The 20,696-nt window shown below is 33.7% G+C and overlaps 1 protein-coding gene across 1 annotated transcript in view; it reads left to right on the top strand.

Annotated features, from left to right (window-relative positions):
* The window catches only part of LOC143922682 (laminin subunit gamma-1-like), a 40,105-nt gene that overhangs the window by 3,704 nt on the left and 15,705 nt on the right, over nucleotides 1-20,696 (top strand). The window contains exons 2-5 of the mRNA XM_077446017.1: nucleotides 11,613-11,877; nucleotides 11,956-12,073; nucleotides 13,814-13,997; nucleotides 14,158-14,467. Of these exons, the coding sequence (XP_077302143.1) occupies nucleotides 11,613-11,877; nucleotides 11,956-12,073; nucleotides 13,814-13,997; nucleotides 14,158-14,467 (877 nt within the window). The remainder of the gene's footprint in view (nucleotides 1-11,612; nucleotides 11,878-11,955; nucleotides 12,074-13,813; nucleotides 13,998-14,157; nucleotides 14,468-20,696) is intronic.

The following is a 20,696-nucleotide window of genomic DNA, read 5'->3' on the forward strand; positions in this document are numbered from 1 at the left end:
TATTTAAAAAAATATAGGAGAAATGTGTCTAAATGATAAGGTCGTATGAATTAGCAATGATACGAGGATACGCCCAACACATTTGGAGTCTACCTAAGCGAGGCGTGCGGTACGATTTAGGACGAAAACACACTGAATAGTACGGAACGTAACGTCCTTGGCTCCTCGCTGTGACAGTGGGTGTTCCCCACACCGAATTCGGGTGTACTTGCACTTGCAGAGTGCATATTTTTCTCCCACATTTCTTCATATATTGGATTCTTGTAATCGATCACTGTCAAGCAAGGATAAAATATCACCGAAAACACCCCAGGTACTATATACTATGTATATGGGTTAGGAATGCTGCGTTTTTTTTCGCATGCTTAAAAGTATCTAAAAAAAATGTACCACGTACCACTCAGTGTGTTTTCGCCTTTAGTGTGTCTTCGAACTTCGGGGTTTAAATAACCAGATTTATTCTTAATTTTTTATTGAAATAAGCATTTTGCCAATTCGACGATGTTCGTCTCATTTCTAATCATCCCGCGATGTTGGGTTTCTCATGAATCATGATCGTAATATTATGTACTTGCTTAGCATTTGTTGGGTTTCATTAAACGTATGGGCTAAGATTGACCTTAGTACAGGTCTATTCTGACATCTGCATCTTTAAAATTGTTAAAAATACTAAATAACACTATATAGTTGCTACTTTTGTCTATTATTACTTTTATAAGACTTTTTGTCGTACAAAAAGGTGATGAAGTTGCGGATGTCAACAAATACTATGTGGGTTCATTAGATAAAACTAAATCCATATATGTGACCCAGACCAAACACACATACAATAGGTCATTAGTGAAGAAACTGCTGTATGAATAGGTCAAACGAGTAAGCTTAGTTGGCTTGATTTGAAATATTTTACTCGACTAATATGCCACATGTTCGTGGAGCGATGCATCAGAAGTCGTACGATTTTGTGCTTCGAAGTTCATTCCCGTATTTTAAATATAGCCGGATTGTTCCTACCGAGAAACGGACGTTTCTATTTAAGTGCTCTATCCTTGTACAAATTAACCCACGTTAGGAATAATACTGATGCTAATATCTCAAATCAAACGAAGCTGGAAGCTCCAGTACTGATTTTGAATCATACATCTAACATATGTACACTGGCGGTCACATAAATTGCATCACTTTGAAAAAACGTGTTTTTTTTTCGTATTACGGGCTTCTTTCGTTTATAATCCCTACTCAAATCAATTGAGAAAGTGGATTATATCCCTGTGATACCTTATTGTAACAGTTAAACAAAAAAGGGATGTCGTAAAAATTTTAGGGACCAAATTTTGCGATGCATGGTTTTGTGGGGGATTAGGATCGTTATGCATGAGAGATATTTGAAACGATACTTTATTTCAATGTCATTTTTGATTATATTTTACACATTTAAAAATAAAACTTAATATTTAGTGGACCCTCCTTTTTATTTTACGACTTCCTTAATCCTAGCAGGCATGGAATTTATCAATTTATCATAATGCATCGCGGAATTTCATTGTACCACACATTATAAATGGCATTTTTTGATTTTGACGCAGTGTTGATGTTCACTTTGCCTAATCGAGGTTTTATAATCATCCACAAATTTTCTATCGGGTTCATATCGGGACTTTTCCAGGCCATGGTAACGTCGTAACTCCCATTTTCTGTATATATTTTTTTACCAATAAAAAACCATTTAATTTTTTTTATTTTTTATTTTTAAATTTCATTAATAGCATACATAAGCATTAAATAAAACATTTATTTACCGTTTTTCATCGCTGGCATGGAGCGGATACGTCTTGGAATATTACTGCACCGCAGTATGAAACATGTTTTTCCATCGATGAGACAAAACTTTCCTCCAATATTGATTTGTACATCTCTTCATTCACAAAACCATTATTTGAACAAAGTTATCCAATCCCATAGTATGAAAAACACCCCCAAACCATTTGGCTGTGAGGGTGCTTTGCTGTTTTGACAGTAAATTTTTGGTTGTATCGTTCTCCACTTTTGCGTCGAACCTACTGTAATCCATCCAATCCATAGAGGTTAAACTTGGAGTCATCCGAGAGTATCACTTTCTGCCAATACCAAACTGTCCAATTTTCATAAGTTTTGGCCCATTGAAGACGTGTCTCCTTCATTTTATTTGAGAGAAATGGCTTTTTTGCAAGTCTCCGAGCGTAAAAGCCACCTTCTATCAATCGTCTCTGCACAGTTTCCACACTAATATTAATTGAAAAATCTTCTAAAATGTCTGTTCTTAAATCTGAAGCAGTTTTGAAAAGATATTGAATAAATTGGCGTGTCAACAAACGATCTTCCCGTGAATTTATCGTCCGAGTCAGTCCAGTACCTTTACGTCGGTCCACACTGCCAATTTCTCGTTCTTTCTTCAGTATTATTGAAATTGTTGATTGAAAATATCCCAACTAACTTGAAATATCTCTTGTTGAAAGTTCACATTTCGAAAAAGTTTAAATTTTCACTTTGTTCTCTGAAGTTGTTTGGTGGTGTTTTGACATCACTATTTCTAGATTAAGAATAACGCTGCTTCCACTTCGAAATCACACTTTAAAATTAGTTCAAAATATCGAGGAGGGTATATTTAAACAATAGCCTAAAAAAAAATTCGAACCCAGAATGGGGTAGAGCTTTTACGACCCGAAAACCGTAAAATTCAAAGTGATGCAATTTATGTGACCGCCAGTGTATGTACTTATACTTATTCCCAGAAGAATGCATCGAGCTCTTTACTCGATCGTATGTACCCACTGCTTATTTATGCATCAAGTGCTTCATTGCCGACAGACATATCACAGTTCAAATAAGTGTAATTTTACTATCTAGCTCTCTGATTAATTATGTACAATTCAACTAAGACCGGCGTTGCTCGGGCGGATGAAGATTATAAAGTTGCATCTTTCATCCCTCGACTATTCCTAAACTACGACACTTTTACAATTCAACTACTGAATGTTGATCAATCGATATGGTAACCAAGTAAACATATACCATTTATTCAACAGTTTCAATCACATTAACCATCGCTGATGATTCGAAGACTTTTTTTTGAGATCAAACTTGCATTTTGATACAATATCGAAATTGATTACAAGAATCTTGTTCCACTAACAGAATTGTCTAATGAATTTTGTAGTATATTTTTTTGATTTTTAAATGCTTTTTATTATTACTAAATTATGTTCACAATGCATCTTATATATATTTTAATAGCTACTGATTTACTGATAATTTTCTATTTTACAATTTTATTTTTATTTTTGTTAGTAATTCAAGTATTACATTATTCTAATGTAAAAAACTATTTTTATGTACAATTCTTGTAAATGCTTATAGTACATCTTATACATAATATTAACAAAAGACTCTCCATAGTCGACGATCTAAAGCAGATAACTACTATCTAATATGAAATTCAACTCTACGTGAATAAATTTGTATAGCGGACAAACAAACAAACATTCACATTTAAATATGTAGTAGATAAAAAAAAATAACATGCTTTGGTAGAGTAACTATCAATCATTTGTAAGTTCCCTAACCCTATATACAAGTAACATATTATACTTCATATCGAATTTCACGACACACATCTTCTCCACACACTGAAAGTTCCAGAATTTTGATTCGACGTCGTATCCTGCACTAGTATGCTGTTATATTTGAAATATTCTAGATAATGAAGTATCTGTGTATTGTATTTCACACATAAATGGTGATATTGAGTCACGGTTTGCTCGTGAATGAATACCCACGCTGACTGATAAATATGAAAGATTGCGACCCAATGTAAAGAACGTTATCGACAAATAAACCGAACTGTAATTGTGACTGAATTACTACATATATGGCAATCTTCAAAATAGCAACGTTGTGAAGTTTCACAGATTTTAATTTAAAATATGACAACAAAGTACACATATGTCTAAAAATACAGTAAAATTTGAGGTAGTCCTCTTCGAAAACAGTTTACTCTTGGGTAGCCAAACATATATAAAAACGGTTCTTTATTTTGAAAATGCTCTAACGAGAATATTATTAAATTCATCATCATCTACGGTAGTGTTTCCCAACCTTTTTGTGACACACCCTACTTTCAATGCCTCAAATATCTCCCCTTCTCTCCTATCACAATTATGAAGCTCACCAAATTCTAAAAATAATACAGGTCGTATACCATTAATACCGGTCTCGGTGACGAGCCAGAATGTTAAATTACAGAAAACGCAAATATCAGAAGGCAAAGATCGAAAATCGAAAGATCTTAAGTCGAAAGATAAAAAAAGGGTGCATGGTAAACGGTATATACTCACGTACATACTCACTTAATTTTCGCGAGCAGGATACAACAGGAACAAGAGGAACAGGCTTTTCCTCCCGTATTAATGTGCGCGCGCATAATACGGGAGGAAAAGCCTCTTCCTCTTGTTCCTGTTGTACCCTGCTCGCGCAAATTAAGTGAGTATGTACCGTTTACCATGCACCCTTTTTTTATCTTTCGACTTAAGATCTTTCGATTATCGATCTTTGCCTTCCGATATTTGTGTTTTCTGTAATTTAACATTCTGGCTCGTCACGTAGACCCCATTAATACAGACTCCAAATTAAATGATTTTCAATGCAAAAAATCAGAATAAAAAAGTATGAGACGTTGGAAACAATCGGCTTTGGCCATAAAACATCAAAATACGTGCAATTCTACGATTTTATTTACAATGCAATTTGAAATAATGATAATAATTGATTTGATTAGCAGCCAACACCTATTTATTTAAGGGTCAGGTTAGGTTAGGTTAAGTTAGGGTTGGCCCTATTCATTTAAGATTAGGTTGTTAGGGTCGGTATTTTCTTCGCTGCTGACGATATTTTGATAGAAATGCTTCGACAACATTATGGGGCGGCAGGAAAAGACTTGTTGAAAAATTATAATAAACACGTCGTTGCTACGATACAAATAAAAAAGTCTACTGTTAATTCAAAGGTAGATCGCATGCTAAGGTAGACCGCATATTAAAGTAGTACCACCCGCCCATTTTCATTTCAACTACAGTGAAATGTATGACAAGGGTAGTTATTTAATCAATTACCCCATTAACTATTATTAATAGAGGTAGGATCGGAAGCGTGCTTTTTCCAGGAAAGACGGCGTTTTGGGTCTATTTTCCAGGTAACGGCAAACTACAAAGCTAGAGAGCATAAAAAAAGGTTCATCATAACAATTAACAAAGCACGACGAATAATGAACGATGAACGGCGCAAAGTTGGTCCGCTCTTTAATTATTAAATTAACTTTAGGTAGGTTTGTAAAAGTAAAACAATACAACTTGATTGATTGAAAAAGATATTTATTGTATTTCAAGTAAACCCTAGTGTTTTTTTCCTCATAAGGATGTACATATGCAGAGTAGGTATTGTGTATATTCATCATATTATATTATTTTTAAGTATGTACATATGAAGCGGGAATAAAAATCTTAATACATACACATATGAATATCAAATAAGTTTTAAAAATAATGAATACGTACATAAGTTGCTTTGGTTTCCAACATTTCGGTCTTGCACAAAGCTGTATTGTGAAAAAAGCACGTTTCCTGTACCTGATGGTAAACACATGTTCTGTTTCCGACGAGATGTTTCGTAGAAGGCAAAATTTAATCTGCTAACTAGAAATGCGTTTCTATTCTCTTCGCTTTTGAAAATATTATTCCATTGTTATTCAAGATGTATTTTTATTACAAGATCATTTGAAAATCCACTAATTGATGTTGTATATGTTATACTTATAAATTATAATGTATTTTGATTACTTAGAATATATTCCAACTAACCTGGTACCAGCTACCGTCATAGTTGAAGTGTATTTTCAGTGGAAATATATTTTGACTACTTGGAATATATTCCGTCTAAGTTACGTGAGTTGATTCAACTTACAGTTCAACCATAAATTGGTACCAGGTTAGATGGAGAGTTAAATTGAGTTGGAATGTCACATTTTGTTATCACAAAGTTATCGTAATACGGCACTCATTACCTTTATTCGGAATGCCTAGCAAATATTAACGTGTTATTGAAGTCTAAAGCATTCGTAAAAACCTCTGAACTGTCGAAACTCAACTGTTATATTACAACTGTAGAGATATAATGTATATGAGTGACCTAAAACGCCAGTTGGAATATACAACAACTGAAAATACACTTCGACTGTAACATATATAAAAGGAATTGTAATAATGATAAGCAATATACACACACATAGCAAGCGTAGTTTAAAATCATTTTCGTGAGAGCTAGATCTTTTTTGCCGAATTAAATCAAAATGTCAAATGAATTGTAATATAATTTGGCGACTGCGTTAATTCAAGGTTGAACTTTATTTGGTAATTGACCACATTGCATACTTATAATAATAAAAAAAACAAACAAAATTATCCAAAATTGTACCACCCTTTCTTTTGCATATAAATTGTAACAATATTACGCCGTATGCGAATGTTTTTATTTGCTAAATTTATTCAAATATATACATACATACATATTTGCAGTTTGATTTAAATGTCTATATTAATATTTTTAATGCAGAAATTTTCGTACATGGAGAATGCGCTAATTTTTGTTTGATTTTTTTGATAAATAAATTTTTATTACTAGGGTAAGGTGTCATAGCCGATGGACCCAATTCTATATTTTCCCATGATGTCATTTTCGAGTTGCCCCTGAGTGATATTTATGGTATGGTACGTGTACATGTATAAATTTATAGAATTATAAATTTTGATATAATATTTAAATAGTGGTGACATAGTGGGTAACATAACATAAACAAAAAAAGTAGGATGGTTTTTGCCAATTTGGATGAGGAACCGTTTCAATAATGAAATCAAACAAATTGGCAAACTCTTATAGTAAACCATCGACTTGGAGTCACAAATATCCAGGTTTGACCAGAAGCACTACAGATAATACTCGAAATAAACTCTTTTCAATCGAGGTCAATCCACGGGATCGAACCCAGCAACCTCTCAGTGGTTAACTGTAACGCAACCACCAAGCTACATATACTGCTGGCTAATTGTTATTATAAATATATAATAGCCTCATTTCGAGCTTGGTGACTTTTCCTCGAATTATTTAGCACTGCTTTCTGGGCAGGACTTTTGTTAGTTGAATTTGTATTCTGATAGTAGACAGTAGATTTGGCTCTTATTATAATTATAATTTTGACAAACTTTTAATCATAGAGAATATCAAATACTTTTTTTGATACCATCCAAAATTTGACCCTTTGACTTGTCAACTGATACGCAAATAGTTACAAAATAACTTGAGCAAATTTGGTGCGGCTTTTTATACATGCGTAAACAAAACCTGGAATAGAAACTTCTGGAAAACAATATTTATGACCGATTCTAACAATATTTCCTCCAGCCCAGGTTCGACCATTACGTATAGATGCGGTTATTTAGTTTTTTGATACTAAAATACTAAATAACCTGTTAACTAAAAAGCTGTTACGCCGTAACAGCTTTTTAGCTAACAGGTCAAAGGAACAAAATGTCCTTTTTAGTTATGGCAAAATGGCTTTTTAGTTAACAGGCAAAAGGAATAAAATGTCCGTAACAGTTACGGACATTTTGTTCCTTTTGCCAAATGCGAACCAAAAAATTGAACTGGATTTTTCGAGACCGACGGCAGATTTCATAAATTCTTCTGGGGATTCGCTAATGATTATTAATGTGTACGTTAAGTATATTTTTAGATGGCCTATACTAAAAATGACTTAATCGAGTAATATTCTGGGTACACACATTTGGCGAATACGATCGACATATGTACTTTACTTCCTGTGTTCAGATTGAAGATATTGTGTCAGTGCTGACATCATCGTTTGATTTAATGGTCGGATTAAATCAATTAGAGCAGTCACTGGAGCTCGGAACTGATCACACCCAAATCGCTCATTAATAACACTACGAAAAAAAAATTTAAATAGAATTCAGTTCATGCATACACTCGAGTGAAGTGGTGAACATGAGATGTTGGACTTGTCCTATCTCGTGTGTTATCGTCGTGGAATTCACATCGGAATAAATAGTACCAAGTATGCAGTTGGTTGTTCCTAATGGGGACAAAATGCTATCTCGACTTTATAATTTGTCGAGTCCCTCTTTGAATGATTTTGCTAATTTGGATCTCTTCAGCGAAATTATGTCATTTGCGGGGAATTGTGTCACGTTCTAATTTGTACATTGTACATACGTATATTTACGTAAACCTGTTGGTTAAAGTGCACGTACTCTGCGAAGTGCTTTGTATACCTACGCATATGGTGATGATACTTATAATACTAATGTCAGAGTCTCATCTATAAAACTTCGTCTTTGCTTTTGAAAGTGTTTTTTTTTAGCACATGTTTGAATGTTTCCATTCGAACATGTGTATGTATGCACATGAATATGTATATATCCTCATGAATATGATTTCTTAATGTAGGCATTCACAGAGCAGTTTCTTGGCAGATAAGTCTAAAGTTTGTGACAAGTTGTTAAGAGGGCTGTACACCAGCGCCTTGTCCATACAAACGTATTACACTTCTCTCTTCCTCAATAATGGCACTAGAGAAATTATTTTTTAATATGCTATGGATATCCAAAATTGGCATGTTTCTGTGGTTTTATTTTTTTGATTAGTTATTTTTTATAGGAGTTAGGAGCCGCCAAACATCTATAAAATCGCCTCTTTTTTACACCCACGAAAAAAGTCCAGGGTGCTTATTTAACGGTTGATTTAAAAAAAAAAATACGACCATACGAACATAGAAAATATCTTTCTCAAACCGATGATGAAATTTTTTTTAAAATTGGTCCAGTTTCGGAGGAGAAAGTTGGAGAATGCGAAACCTCGATTTTGTCGATTTCAAATATATATTATCTGGTCGAGGCGCAACTGGGCACTTAAAGTAAACAGCAAGTAAACAACAAGGCACTTAAAGTAAACAGGCATATTAAAACATTTTCGATAAAAAATCTCTCTTCTTTCTTTGACCCATTGACCTTGACCTTTGCATTGATTTGCCTTTTTTCACCTTTCCAATATCTTCTACATACATACATACATAGACTTGAATTCTTTATATTGTGTATGTTGCAGAGAAACTGTTATTGTCAGTGAAATTGTAATTATATAATAAAATTACAAATTCACTTTAATCCGAATTACAACGTACTACCAACCAAAACTTAACCTAACCTAACGTTAAATAAATAAGTGTTGGCTGCTAAGATATTATAATTTTATTTTATTTTCACATAGATATACATATATCAGGAAGGCCTAACAGGTAGACCTCAATGCGCCTTAGACAATTAATTACAAACATTGCAGCATTTTTATTACATAAATCGCTGTATTTCGAGAGGGTAAAGAACACGAAAGTAACAATTAATTAATCAATTGAGACGTCTATGGATTTATTCTTGTACATCAATTTTTACATATTGTACATAAATCAAATTCAGATATTTGTGACAGCGGGTAGGATGATTTTTGCCAATTCGATGGAGAAACTGTTTCAACAATGAAATCAGATAAATTGGCAAACTCTGATAAGAAAAGATCGACTTGGAGTCACAAATATCCAAGTCTGGCTAGCAGTATTAAATATTAGCACGGGATCGACCCCGGTAACCCCTCGGTACTAAACATAAACGCAACCACCGAGTCATACTGCAAGCCCACACATGCGGCATCAAAAAAAGCCAAATCGAAACAGATTGTGGACCATGAGGATACTGGGAATGGACAGGAGCGGGGTTGCGGAGAAGGCGTGTGAGCGCGAGTTCGAGTGAAGGCGTGAGAATGGAGAGTACATATGTGGATGGGTTGTGACGTGAGGTGGCGCGATTCGCATTGGCGACGCACTATCATCCAACTGTCAAAAATTATAATTTCACTGATAGGGGCCAGTAAAAATGTAATTGGATATGATTTCACTGAACTATACGCAGTGAAAATTTAACTGGTTTTATTATATACATACATATATACCAGGAAGGCCTAACAGGTAAACCTCAATGCACCTTCCCTGCCAATTAAAAAAAAAAAAAAACAGCATTTTTATTACATAAGTCGCCGAATAACGAGACATCTATGAATTTTAACTTGTACATACATTTTATTGTACATTAATCATTAGACACCGGATAGTTACAGTGCTTTTTCTAGGAATCGGGGCGGTTTAGTTCTATTTACAAAGCTAGAGTCCAAAAAAAAAAACGTTCGGCGAACCTTTAACAATGCAATGAACAATACACAGCACCCTCTGGGTCCGTTTTTTTCAAGACGACACCTTGGTTATCCAGCCTTTATTAATCATACTCAAATAGTGGTGACATAGTAAATTTAAATTTCAATTTCTTCTTATATTCTATCTTATAACCTTTTCCAATTATTTTAATACTATAGTTTAATTATGCAATGTACTACATATTTTGTCATGCCTTTATTCTTTACTTTTTAATTTGTTTTCCTTATATTTATCTTTTTCATTTTTGTAAAAATCTATTATTGGACTCGGGTGTTACATATATTATTTATTTACTTTTTGTGTTTTTTATACCTATCTCTGTACATCCTGTCTGTTGATTTTTCAATTAATAAAATAAAATAGTAGGTTTTTAGCCAATTTTAATTGAGTAATCGTTTCAACAATGAAATCAAAAAAATTGGCAAACTCTGATAGGAAACGATCGACCTGGAGTCACAAATATGCAAGTCCGACCAGCAGCATTACAGATATATTCAGAATAAATTCTTTTCAATCAAGGTCAACTCATGGGATTGAACCCGGCGCCTCTCGGTGCTAGGCAAAAGCCCAATCACTGAGCCATGCTGCGGGTTATGATTTCACTGAAACGTCAGTTTTTCACATCTTCATTTCACTGTGACATATAAATGCATTTTAATAATCGAGTACTCTGTATTTGCGAAATAAAAATAGATTTTCTAATATTTTCAAAAAGGATGATGAATTTTTCAACAAATTGAAGACTAGTTTTATGAATATAAATGAGAAAGAAATCATTTTTATTTTTCCGTATTTGATTAACTTTAAAATATTTTTTAAAAATTAAAAATTTTAAATTTTCCATTTTGATTTAAGATTTAGATTAATTTGGTTACTGAAAGTATAAACACTGTCCCATAAGTAAAGTGATGCTATTTTAATAAGCCATATTGTATATATGTAATTCAACGACTTTTGAAACTATCACTGTTATTATAAAAGGTTCACACAAATTGCTTGTTCGGAAGTTATCTTCGGCAACTTATTATACATATATTATTTACATAAACGTTCTATCTTTGACCTCTGTGCTATGCGGCCTTTTTTTGACAGTGATAAAAGTCACATTGAACTAGGCCACTACTATGTGGTGTTATTACTAAACGTTCCCAATTTTTTTACTAGTTTATAAACATTTTCAGATTTCCATTGATACCGTTTAAGTAATTCACATAATATATATATATACATTTTTTACTAAATATTTCAGAGATGCTTGCCACCTTTTGAAAACGCTGCCTTCGGTGTGCTGATGGAAGCCAACAACACCTGCGGAGACAGCGGAGAGACCGTATTTTGCATACAGACGGGTACGTCGACGAGGAAGGCTTGCGATACATGCAGTCCGCAACAGTTTCAGAGCTACTTCCTCACCGATTTGCATCATGATCATGAAAATCAAACGTGGTGGCAGTCGGAAACGATGAACGAAGGCATACAATACCCCAATCAAGTTAATCTCAATATAAACTTGGGTAAGTTTCGAATTATGGCTTATGAATTACCTTTTCTAGGTGTGTTTATTGGGTTAATGTTTGTGTTTGTTTTTTCAGGTAAAGCTTTCGATATCACATATGTGAGATTAGTGTTTTATTCGCCGCGTCCTGAAAGTTTTGCCATCTACAAAAGAAACGGTCAAAATAATGATTGGGAGCCCTACCAATACTTCAGGTAATTAATAAAAGTTATACAAAATAAATTGAAGCTCCTTATCCACATACATAATACATACGTATCAAAAACTTCTTTATGAAATGATTTCAAGAATGTAGGTATGTACATATATGTATGTGTATACATATGCAGTGGTTAAACTTTATTTACGCATGCTATTTATTATTTTTATTACATAAATACATCATATATACCATGACAGGAATTATCTCAAGGTGATACATGGTTAGATTTTTTGAACATATGTATGTATTTTATTACTAATAATTTTTCAAACATAACAAGAGATAGAATTCAATAGAATACAATAGACATCTATGGAGAGTCAACAAATTTTTTGATACATAGAAATTTTGGTAGTATTTTATAAAATTCAACGAATTCAAGACGCCAATAACTCGAATTTGCGAGAAATTAGTAAACCATCACAAAAATGAACAGGAGAAGATCGATCTGTGTTTCTCAATAACCACAGGATCTCGCCAGAAGCGTATTTGGTCGGGGCTTGAACCCACGACTTCTCTACTAGTATGCGATAGCTCTACTATTGCACTGCGTATCTTTATACTGTTGAAAGATTTGATCTCTGTACGTAGTCTTTGTAACCTTCGTGATAGAAGTTTTAAGCTAAGACTACAAATGATCACTAGTATCTTACGTGATTTCACAACATTGGAAATTGATAAAATATCAATTATTTTTCTACACACATATGTAGACTTGATTAGTTGTTGAAAGTTTTACTATATATGTATGTACGTATATTATCATATATATAATATCGTTATTCTGTGTTTTTGGGTGTTTGTTTGTGTATCTGAGATAACTCTCGCCGTACTATAATAGTCGTTTCGATTCGACATACATATGTACAGTTGCACGTCATAGCTAAAACAATGCCAACGAAACTATTCATTGCTACATATTTCATTGCTACATAAAATCCAATGCACTCAAAGAAGTATGGAACGCTGTATGCCTGGCATAACGAGGAAAGACAGAAAGCGGAACACGTGGGTGAGAAGTATGACAAGGGTAGTGGACATAGTGGATAGAGTGAAGAGATTGAAATGGCAATGGGCAGGTCACGTAGCTAGGAGGATGGACGAAAGGTGGACAAAAGAAGTGCTTGAATGGTACTCGAGAGAATGCAAAAGAGTAAAAGGAAGACCGCAAGGAAGATGGGTGAACGGAATGAGATGGATGAGTGTTGCGCAAAACAGAGACGAGTGGACACGTGTTGGAGAGGCCTTCATCCAGCAGTGGATGGCGAATGGCTGTAAATGATGATGATGATGACATATATGATATTGAAAAAAATGATTTCTTTTTTGATTAAAATTTATCTATCATATCACGTTAAGTTTTAACTAACTTAATGTAATTAACTCAATTAAATAAGTTTTGAATGTTTTTTCAATGAATTTTTCAGGTTCTCAAAAAGTTTTTAGAGATATTCATATTGAATGGACCATTTTGATTTTTAATTTAAATTGTTAAAATAAGTTTATACTTATTTCACCTCTCCAACCAAATACTTTTCCATTTGTTGGAAAATTATCAGTCGAAAGCTAATTATCCAAAGATTTTTACAATGCGGATTTATATCTGTTATGATTTAATAATTGCGAGCATAATTTTAATTTATTTTCAGATTAATTTTATAGTACTACATATATTATTATATGTATATACTGAATTATACATAACGTTGACATTTCAATTATTGCGTTTCAGTTCAAGCTGTCGTGACACTTATGGCCTTCCAGAATCAACTAATACTGATCTTGGTGCTGAAACTAGAGCTCTATGCACCAGTGAATATTCAGACATATCTCCGCTGCGAGGAGGCAACGTAGCTTTTTCAACATTAGAAGGCAGACCATCGGCCTTCTCATTCGATTCTAGTCCAGAATTACAGGTAAATACGAAAGCTTATATAAGTACATACATTTGTAATTGTAACGAATCCTCAATGAACATTTTACTATTAAAAATGTGGATGCTTCTATGATGGCTTACATATTCATACATATGTATATTATTTAAGGTGTATTATAACTTTTTTTTATGTATTTTAGGAATGGGTCACAGCAACGGATATCCGTATCACCCTCGATCGTCTCAACACGTTCGGTGATGAAGTGTTCGGAGACCAGCAAGTGCTCCAATCTTACTGGTATGCTATAGCCGACGTTGCCATTGGTGCGAGATGCAAGTGTAATGGCCACGCTTCTCAATGTGAATTGATTACGGGACCCAACAACAAACGTCAAAGGATGTGTCAATGCGAGCACAATACTGCCGGAGCTGATTGCGAAAAATGTCTAGATTTTTTCAACGATGCACCATGGGGCCGAGCTTCACAGAATAACGTCCACGAATGCAAACGTGAGATTTTTTTTTATTTTTTCCATTCACATCACTATATGTATATATTGTGCTTTCTTTTAACCCTTTGCCCGCGGCAATAAATATAGCGTACAAGCCCTGTACGCGGTACCTTTTTCGCGAATTTGGCAATCGAGTTTTCGTCCTTAAATACAGATTTTAATATTTACTATGAGACGTATCGTCGCCATTGTTCAACAGACGTGACGTCACATAAACGAGGTTTCAGTATGGTTCCACAAAAAACTAATTTTGACTGGTATATATTCATTTTAAGCAAATTGACTAGATGGCATTCAACTCTCAGTAATATATTCAACCAATTTTGAACCTTAAACAGTTGAAATAGGCGCATATAAGGCTCAAAATCCCGTGCAAAGTTCAGAAATTCTATGGAAGACTTGTCGCGCTACAGACTTGTCGCGCAAAGCTTCCTTAGAAGACGGATCATTTTTTAATGATCACCTTGACTGATTTTGTGCACTATACATATGTACATACAGTACCACTCGCAAGTGCAAGAGTAGCAGGTAAACTGAAGCTGGCGACTACGGGATCACGGCAGATACACAATTGCCCCCAACTAAAATACGAACCGGTTCAACTCGCCACGTGGCGAGTGGGATAAAGAAATACTTCTTGACTCTTGATGAGCCACCAACAATATACAAAATCTATTTTCTATTTTGGTTAGGAGAAATTTGTATGGGGCAGTGCCCCGGTTGCCCTTAAAGACGAGCCGCCGCTGAGTTTATATATTATTTTATTTCAGCGCATAAAATTGCAGTTGACAAAATATATAATATGTGGTTTAGATATTTTACGTTAATTTATGCCCACATGTAATAGTATTTATATGCCGAGTTAATACCGAGTATTTAGTCACGATTTTTTGATGTGTTAATAAGTACAGTGGAATAAAATTTAAAGAACGCAACCTACTAAATATGTAGACAATGTGATAATTATAGAAATTAACATCTACTCACTTTTGCTGATGAAAAGCGAATAAAGGTTCAATAAACTATGAACATATTCATGTACATTACACATATTAGTATTTTAAAACCCACCGTCTTAATTTCAATTATAACACAATTGTATCTTTCAAAAGTAACTTTAAAAAAAAAAAGTATTATATATATATTTTTTTTTGTTATAAAACTGTTAAGAGTATATTTATTCAGATTTAAAAATATTTAACACTTATGTGTAGTACTGATTAAATAGAAGTTTTCGATTTGACAGTATTCATACGCACACTACATATATAAATTTGAGAAATTCTCAACCTTTTTATTAATATCACTGAGTGTGTGTACATGGCGCAATGTTAGTGAGTTGATTTTGAACCACTTCGCTCTTCGGATCGCTTTGATATTTTACCGACATACGGAGATTAGACCGAATTAAAATAAGCATGTCTCCGACATAACGCTTGAGAAATTTAATCATTAACGAAATCACCAATATTTCATCTGAATCGACTGTCAGATCGACGCGATGACAGCTGGATATCAACCGCACCTACTCGCCGTCCCTACTTTACTTCATAGGTTACATACATAGTTGAACAGTTCTAAAAGCTAATTTTTCACACCATTTCATGATATTTTGCCCATGAAAAAATAACCGCTAGCACGCCTGATCTATGCCGGGCCAAAACTCACGCCCTGGAGTGTTTTTGGTGATATATTTGATATATTTTTCTTGTATTGACGTAGATTTGACAGTGATCGATAACGGTGATTCCCATATTTGAAGAAATGTGTGAGAAACTTGTCGAAATAATAATATCGTACTGATTAACAATGATATAAGACACGGCCATTCACAGCTGGAGTCAACCTAAGCATGCCGTGCCGTGCGATTATGTGTGGCTGCGTCTTAACTTTGTTCGGCACAAAATATTTTTTTAACTTATTCATCGTATTAATCTTATTCATTTTAAGTACACGTAATTAGAAAGCTATTTTTTTATCATCATCTACAGCCGCTCACTGCTAGATGAAGGCCTCTTCAACACGCTTCCATCTCACACCAACACATTTTCATTTTCCATTTTCCGTTTACCCTTTTACATTCTCTCGGGTACCATTCTAGTACTGTTTTTGTCCACTTTTCGTCCACATTGTCATTTCAATCTTGTCATACTTCTTACCCCACGTATTCCGTGTCCTGTCTTTCCTCGTTATGCCAAGCATACAGCGTTCCATACTTCTTTGAGTGCATTGGACTTTATGTAGCATCTTGGCGTTCAATGAACTTTATGTGGCATCTTGGCGTTCAATGAACTTTATGTAGCATCTTGGCGTTCAATGTCCAAGTTTCGCATTGATCTAAAATCTTTTTCTTCAGCCAGAGTGGCATTTTTGATTTAAAAACAACATTCATTGGTCCAAATGCGCTCCATCCTAGTTTCACACGTCTCTTTATTTCTTCTTCTTGTCAATTATTTGACCTAAATATAAATAACTATTTACTACTTCTACTATTTTATTATCTAATGAGTTGCTATCAAGCATGCAATAATTATTGAACACTAGTTTGGTATTATCTACGTTAATTTTTAATCCTACTTTTCTACTTTCCCTGTCCAGCCGTGTTAGTCTGTTAAGTAGGTCAACTGGATCGCGAGCTACTAAAAATATTCAAATTAAATCATGATTCGAGCACTTCTTTTACCTACCTTCTGTCAATTCTTTTATGGATTCATTCAGTTCATTGTTATTTCAATGGCTTCACTAGCTCCACTACTTGTCACATGCTCGTATGTTTTCTATCTAGCTAGGTTTATCTGCATATACATATATGTTAATGTTTAATATTATTATTTTTCTACTTGCCCTGTTCATCTATGCATGTCAATATCAACTAGATCTACTAGATTTCGAACTCACAGGATTTAATATTGTAACATGTTTTGCCAATTCAATTCAAAAATTTATATTTGGATTAAAATCCAGCTTTATTTTTGGGAGAGCCTCTTATTCACACTTCGAATGTACATATTACATTTAAAATATCGTTCTTAAATATTATATATATATTTGATATTTCACATACATACAATGTGTATTTATTCATTTTTCATCATTTTAATTTGTTACACTCGCTCATTCATCAACGAGTTTAATTAAGCTCATTGTAAAAAGTAACTACAATCAAGATACTCTAATTGTTAATAAGACGAAACTCAATTGCGTTGATACAATCAATTAATTTGTTTTTAGTTCGGACTGTTCAATAGTATACATATGCACCTTCGAAAAGAACCATTTTTTTGTTTATTTTCTATTAATTCAAACAACAAAAATATGGAACGCATACCCAATAATGAGATTCTCTGGCTTCCTACTACTCATTCGGAATGTACTCTCCAGAAACGGTATTTCGAAACAACATCCAGGTATACCTGTAGTTCGACATCAGTATGCACCTGAGTGCAATCGAGTGTAGTTCATTGTCGTGTTTGAATACAACTTTTTTTTTTAATAAATTATACTAAATGTAAACATAATACCTATGCTCAGTTTATGGTATATATTTATATTATGTCAAAATTAATATAATATATGAATATAAAATAAAACGTGGTGCCGTATTATTGTGACTGCTTTGTATGTGTCCGGTTAATTGCGCCTTGCTTCCTCGATACAGCGTTTCTCAAACTTTGTCGTACATATGTTTATTTACAATTATGTAACGTCGGCTAATGGTTTCCGTAGTACAATAGAACAATGCTTCCGTTGAAATGGTTGATTTGTATATTTTGGTTCGATTTTTACGTTTTCGCTTATTGGGATGGTGAAACCCCTTGGTATACTGGAACTTGTGAGTATCACTTTTATTTATCCAATTTTTGACAATATTTTGCTAACGGATGCGAAATGTTTTGATGTATAAAACATCGTGTCACGAAATAAAATCCGTAGGTATAAGATCTAACGATAAAAGATCCACGAAAAAAAGAGCTAGCCGTTAGAATGTCCAGCCGATTAAACGCCCGGTCACAAAAAGGTCCATAACAGAATATAAGAGTTAATGTTTGATTAAATTGATCGAGTCAGGTGTTGACAGCCGGATTCGATTTGTTTAAATTATTTTCCGATTCAATCATGGAGCATTTAATCAATCATTATTATTTATTCGGAAAATAGTTTGAGAAATTCAAATCGGCTGGATCTTCTTTCGTGGATCTTTTGTCGTCGGATCTTATACCTGCGGATCTTATGTCGTGGAACCATAAAATATATGGTATGATTAGTAGGACTAGTCCTGTCGTTGTTCTGGAGAGAGGTTTAAAACGAATTTAAAAATTGGTATAAGCGTATTATAGAACTAGAGGTGGAATTTGGGATGTTTTAATGGCAATTGAGGATTATTTGATTCTGCATAGGCGCAACAAGTCGAATTCGGTCCATTAAACATTTGTGAACCCACCCACGAACACTTATTACGCTCGCTTTTCTAACCCACTCAAGTGCCGAATGATTCGAATTGTGCCAGTTTTGAACGCAGTTTAACAGCGAACGGACTATATCGCACGCGAACTGATAAATCATCGTAAAATAATATTTGAAAATTGTGGAAAAAGTGGTTTGTTTTGAAAGTTGCGCGCCAAATTTCCAAAATAGTCCTGGCCAGCTATCTGATAGTTTTGGTTTAGTACATACATACATATTGGGACAGTTCGAAATTACATCGTCTTAATTTTGATATTATTCTGAACAGCTAAAACATTACATGCTGGCCATTTAGCTGACCTTTTTGTAGATTCCGTACAGAAGTCTTTTATACAGGTTTTTCATTCCAAATTGACCCTTTTTCATTTCAAATTGACCCTTTTTCATTTCAAATTAAACCTTTTCAATGTCAATTTGAAATGAAATAGGGTCAATTTGAAATGAAAAACCTATATTAAATATTATAAATTAAGCGTTTTGCTAAAATTGCCATTCAAACGTTTTCACGAAATTAAAAAAAAAATTATTGTATTTTAATTTTATTAACAATAAAAAATTATTGTAAAATGGCCGAAGGCGAATTTTTTTAAACGGCTATCTTATGAAAATTTAATATAAATTGTCTCTTTTTCATTTAAATATATTTTTTCAAATATCATCATCTAGATTGGCTACAAGTAATCTTTGACGGATCTATGGAACTTACAATATATGTATGTAGATATAATTCTGACACTTACAATCCTAAAGAAACTATTTAAATTTGCATTTCCAGAAATATAATAAATAACAGTTTCAAACCTTATCTTTAAATTTTAACATCTTGTACAACAGTATCTTGTGATGCAGTGTAGGTACGTTGGAATTTTGATCTGCAATAATATTCAATGTCAATCAAACTATTTTTTTTATCCAATAAATTGATATTCCCACCGTTACTTTTGGAGTGGATGCGAAAAACAATCCAAAACTTATTGAGAATCATATCAGTTTTAGGGGGATTATCGCGGAACCTTTATATCTTAAGGGCTATTAAGTTTTATGAAGTGTGTCGCTAGTATCAAATGTCATGCCGACTCTCATGTCCCTTCCGATGATTGTTCTAATGTTGACTTTGGTGGTGCAATTTTCAAGAGCTGATTACGTTTGCTGTTGGAACGGTTGGCCAGCCCAATACTACCATAATGCTCACGGTAAAATTGGCATGATTATACGATTATTGTTTTTTTTATTTTTTTACTAACGAAACACTGATGCTTTCCGTGGGAATCTGTTTGGTTGTTATTTGGGTGAAACTGGCGTTTTAAAAAATACCGGTTTTGATAACTGGTCGAGTGCACGCCCATAAACAGTATCGGTTGTAGGGCCTTAAATAGTAAAACAAGTATGGAAGCATCACACACTGAACCTACACTTCTTCTGTTTAAGTTCGTAAATCGCGAGATATTTATGATGTGTTCGTACTTGAAATGTATACAATTTTTTTTATTTATTTATATTATATTTCTATATGCTGTCAAAATATCAACATTCATTTTCTCCTCAATTTTTTATTGGATTTACAAAAATATATAACGTACTTCAAGTAGTTATTTTATTATTTTGGTTATGTATATTGTTTGTCAAAAAGGGGTAACCGTGAAAAAGTCGAAAATATTCGTTTATCATGCATACATATGAAAAACGGTTAGTATATATATATATCAGTGGTATATATGCGGTAAAACTCTCTCTCTCCCGTCGTACATCCTCACTTAATTTGC

The sequence above is a fragment of the Arctopsyche grandis genome, chromosome 2, assembly GCF_051622035.1.
Source record: "Arctopsyche grandis isolate Sample6627 chromosome 2, ASM5162203v2, whole genome shotgun sequence".
Lineage (NCBI taxonomy): Eukaryota > Metazoa > Arthropoda > Insecta > Trichoptera > Hydropsychidae > Arctopsyche > Arctopsyche grandis.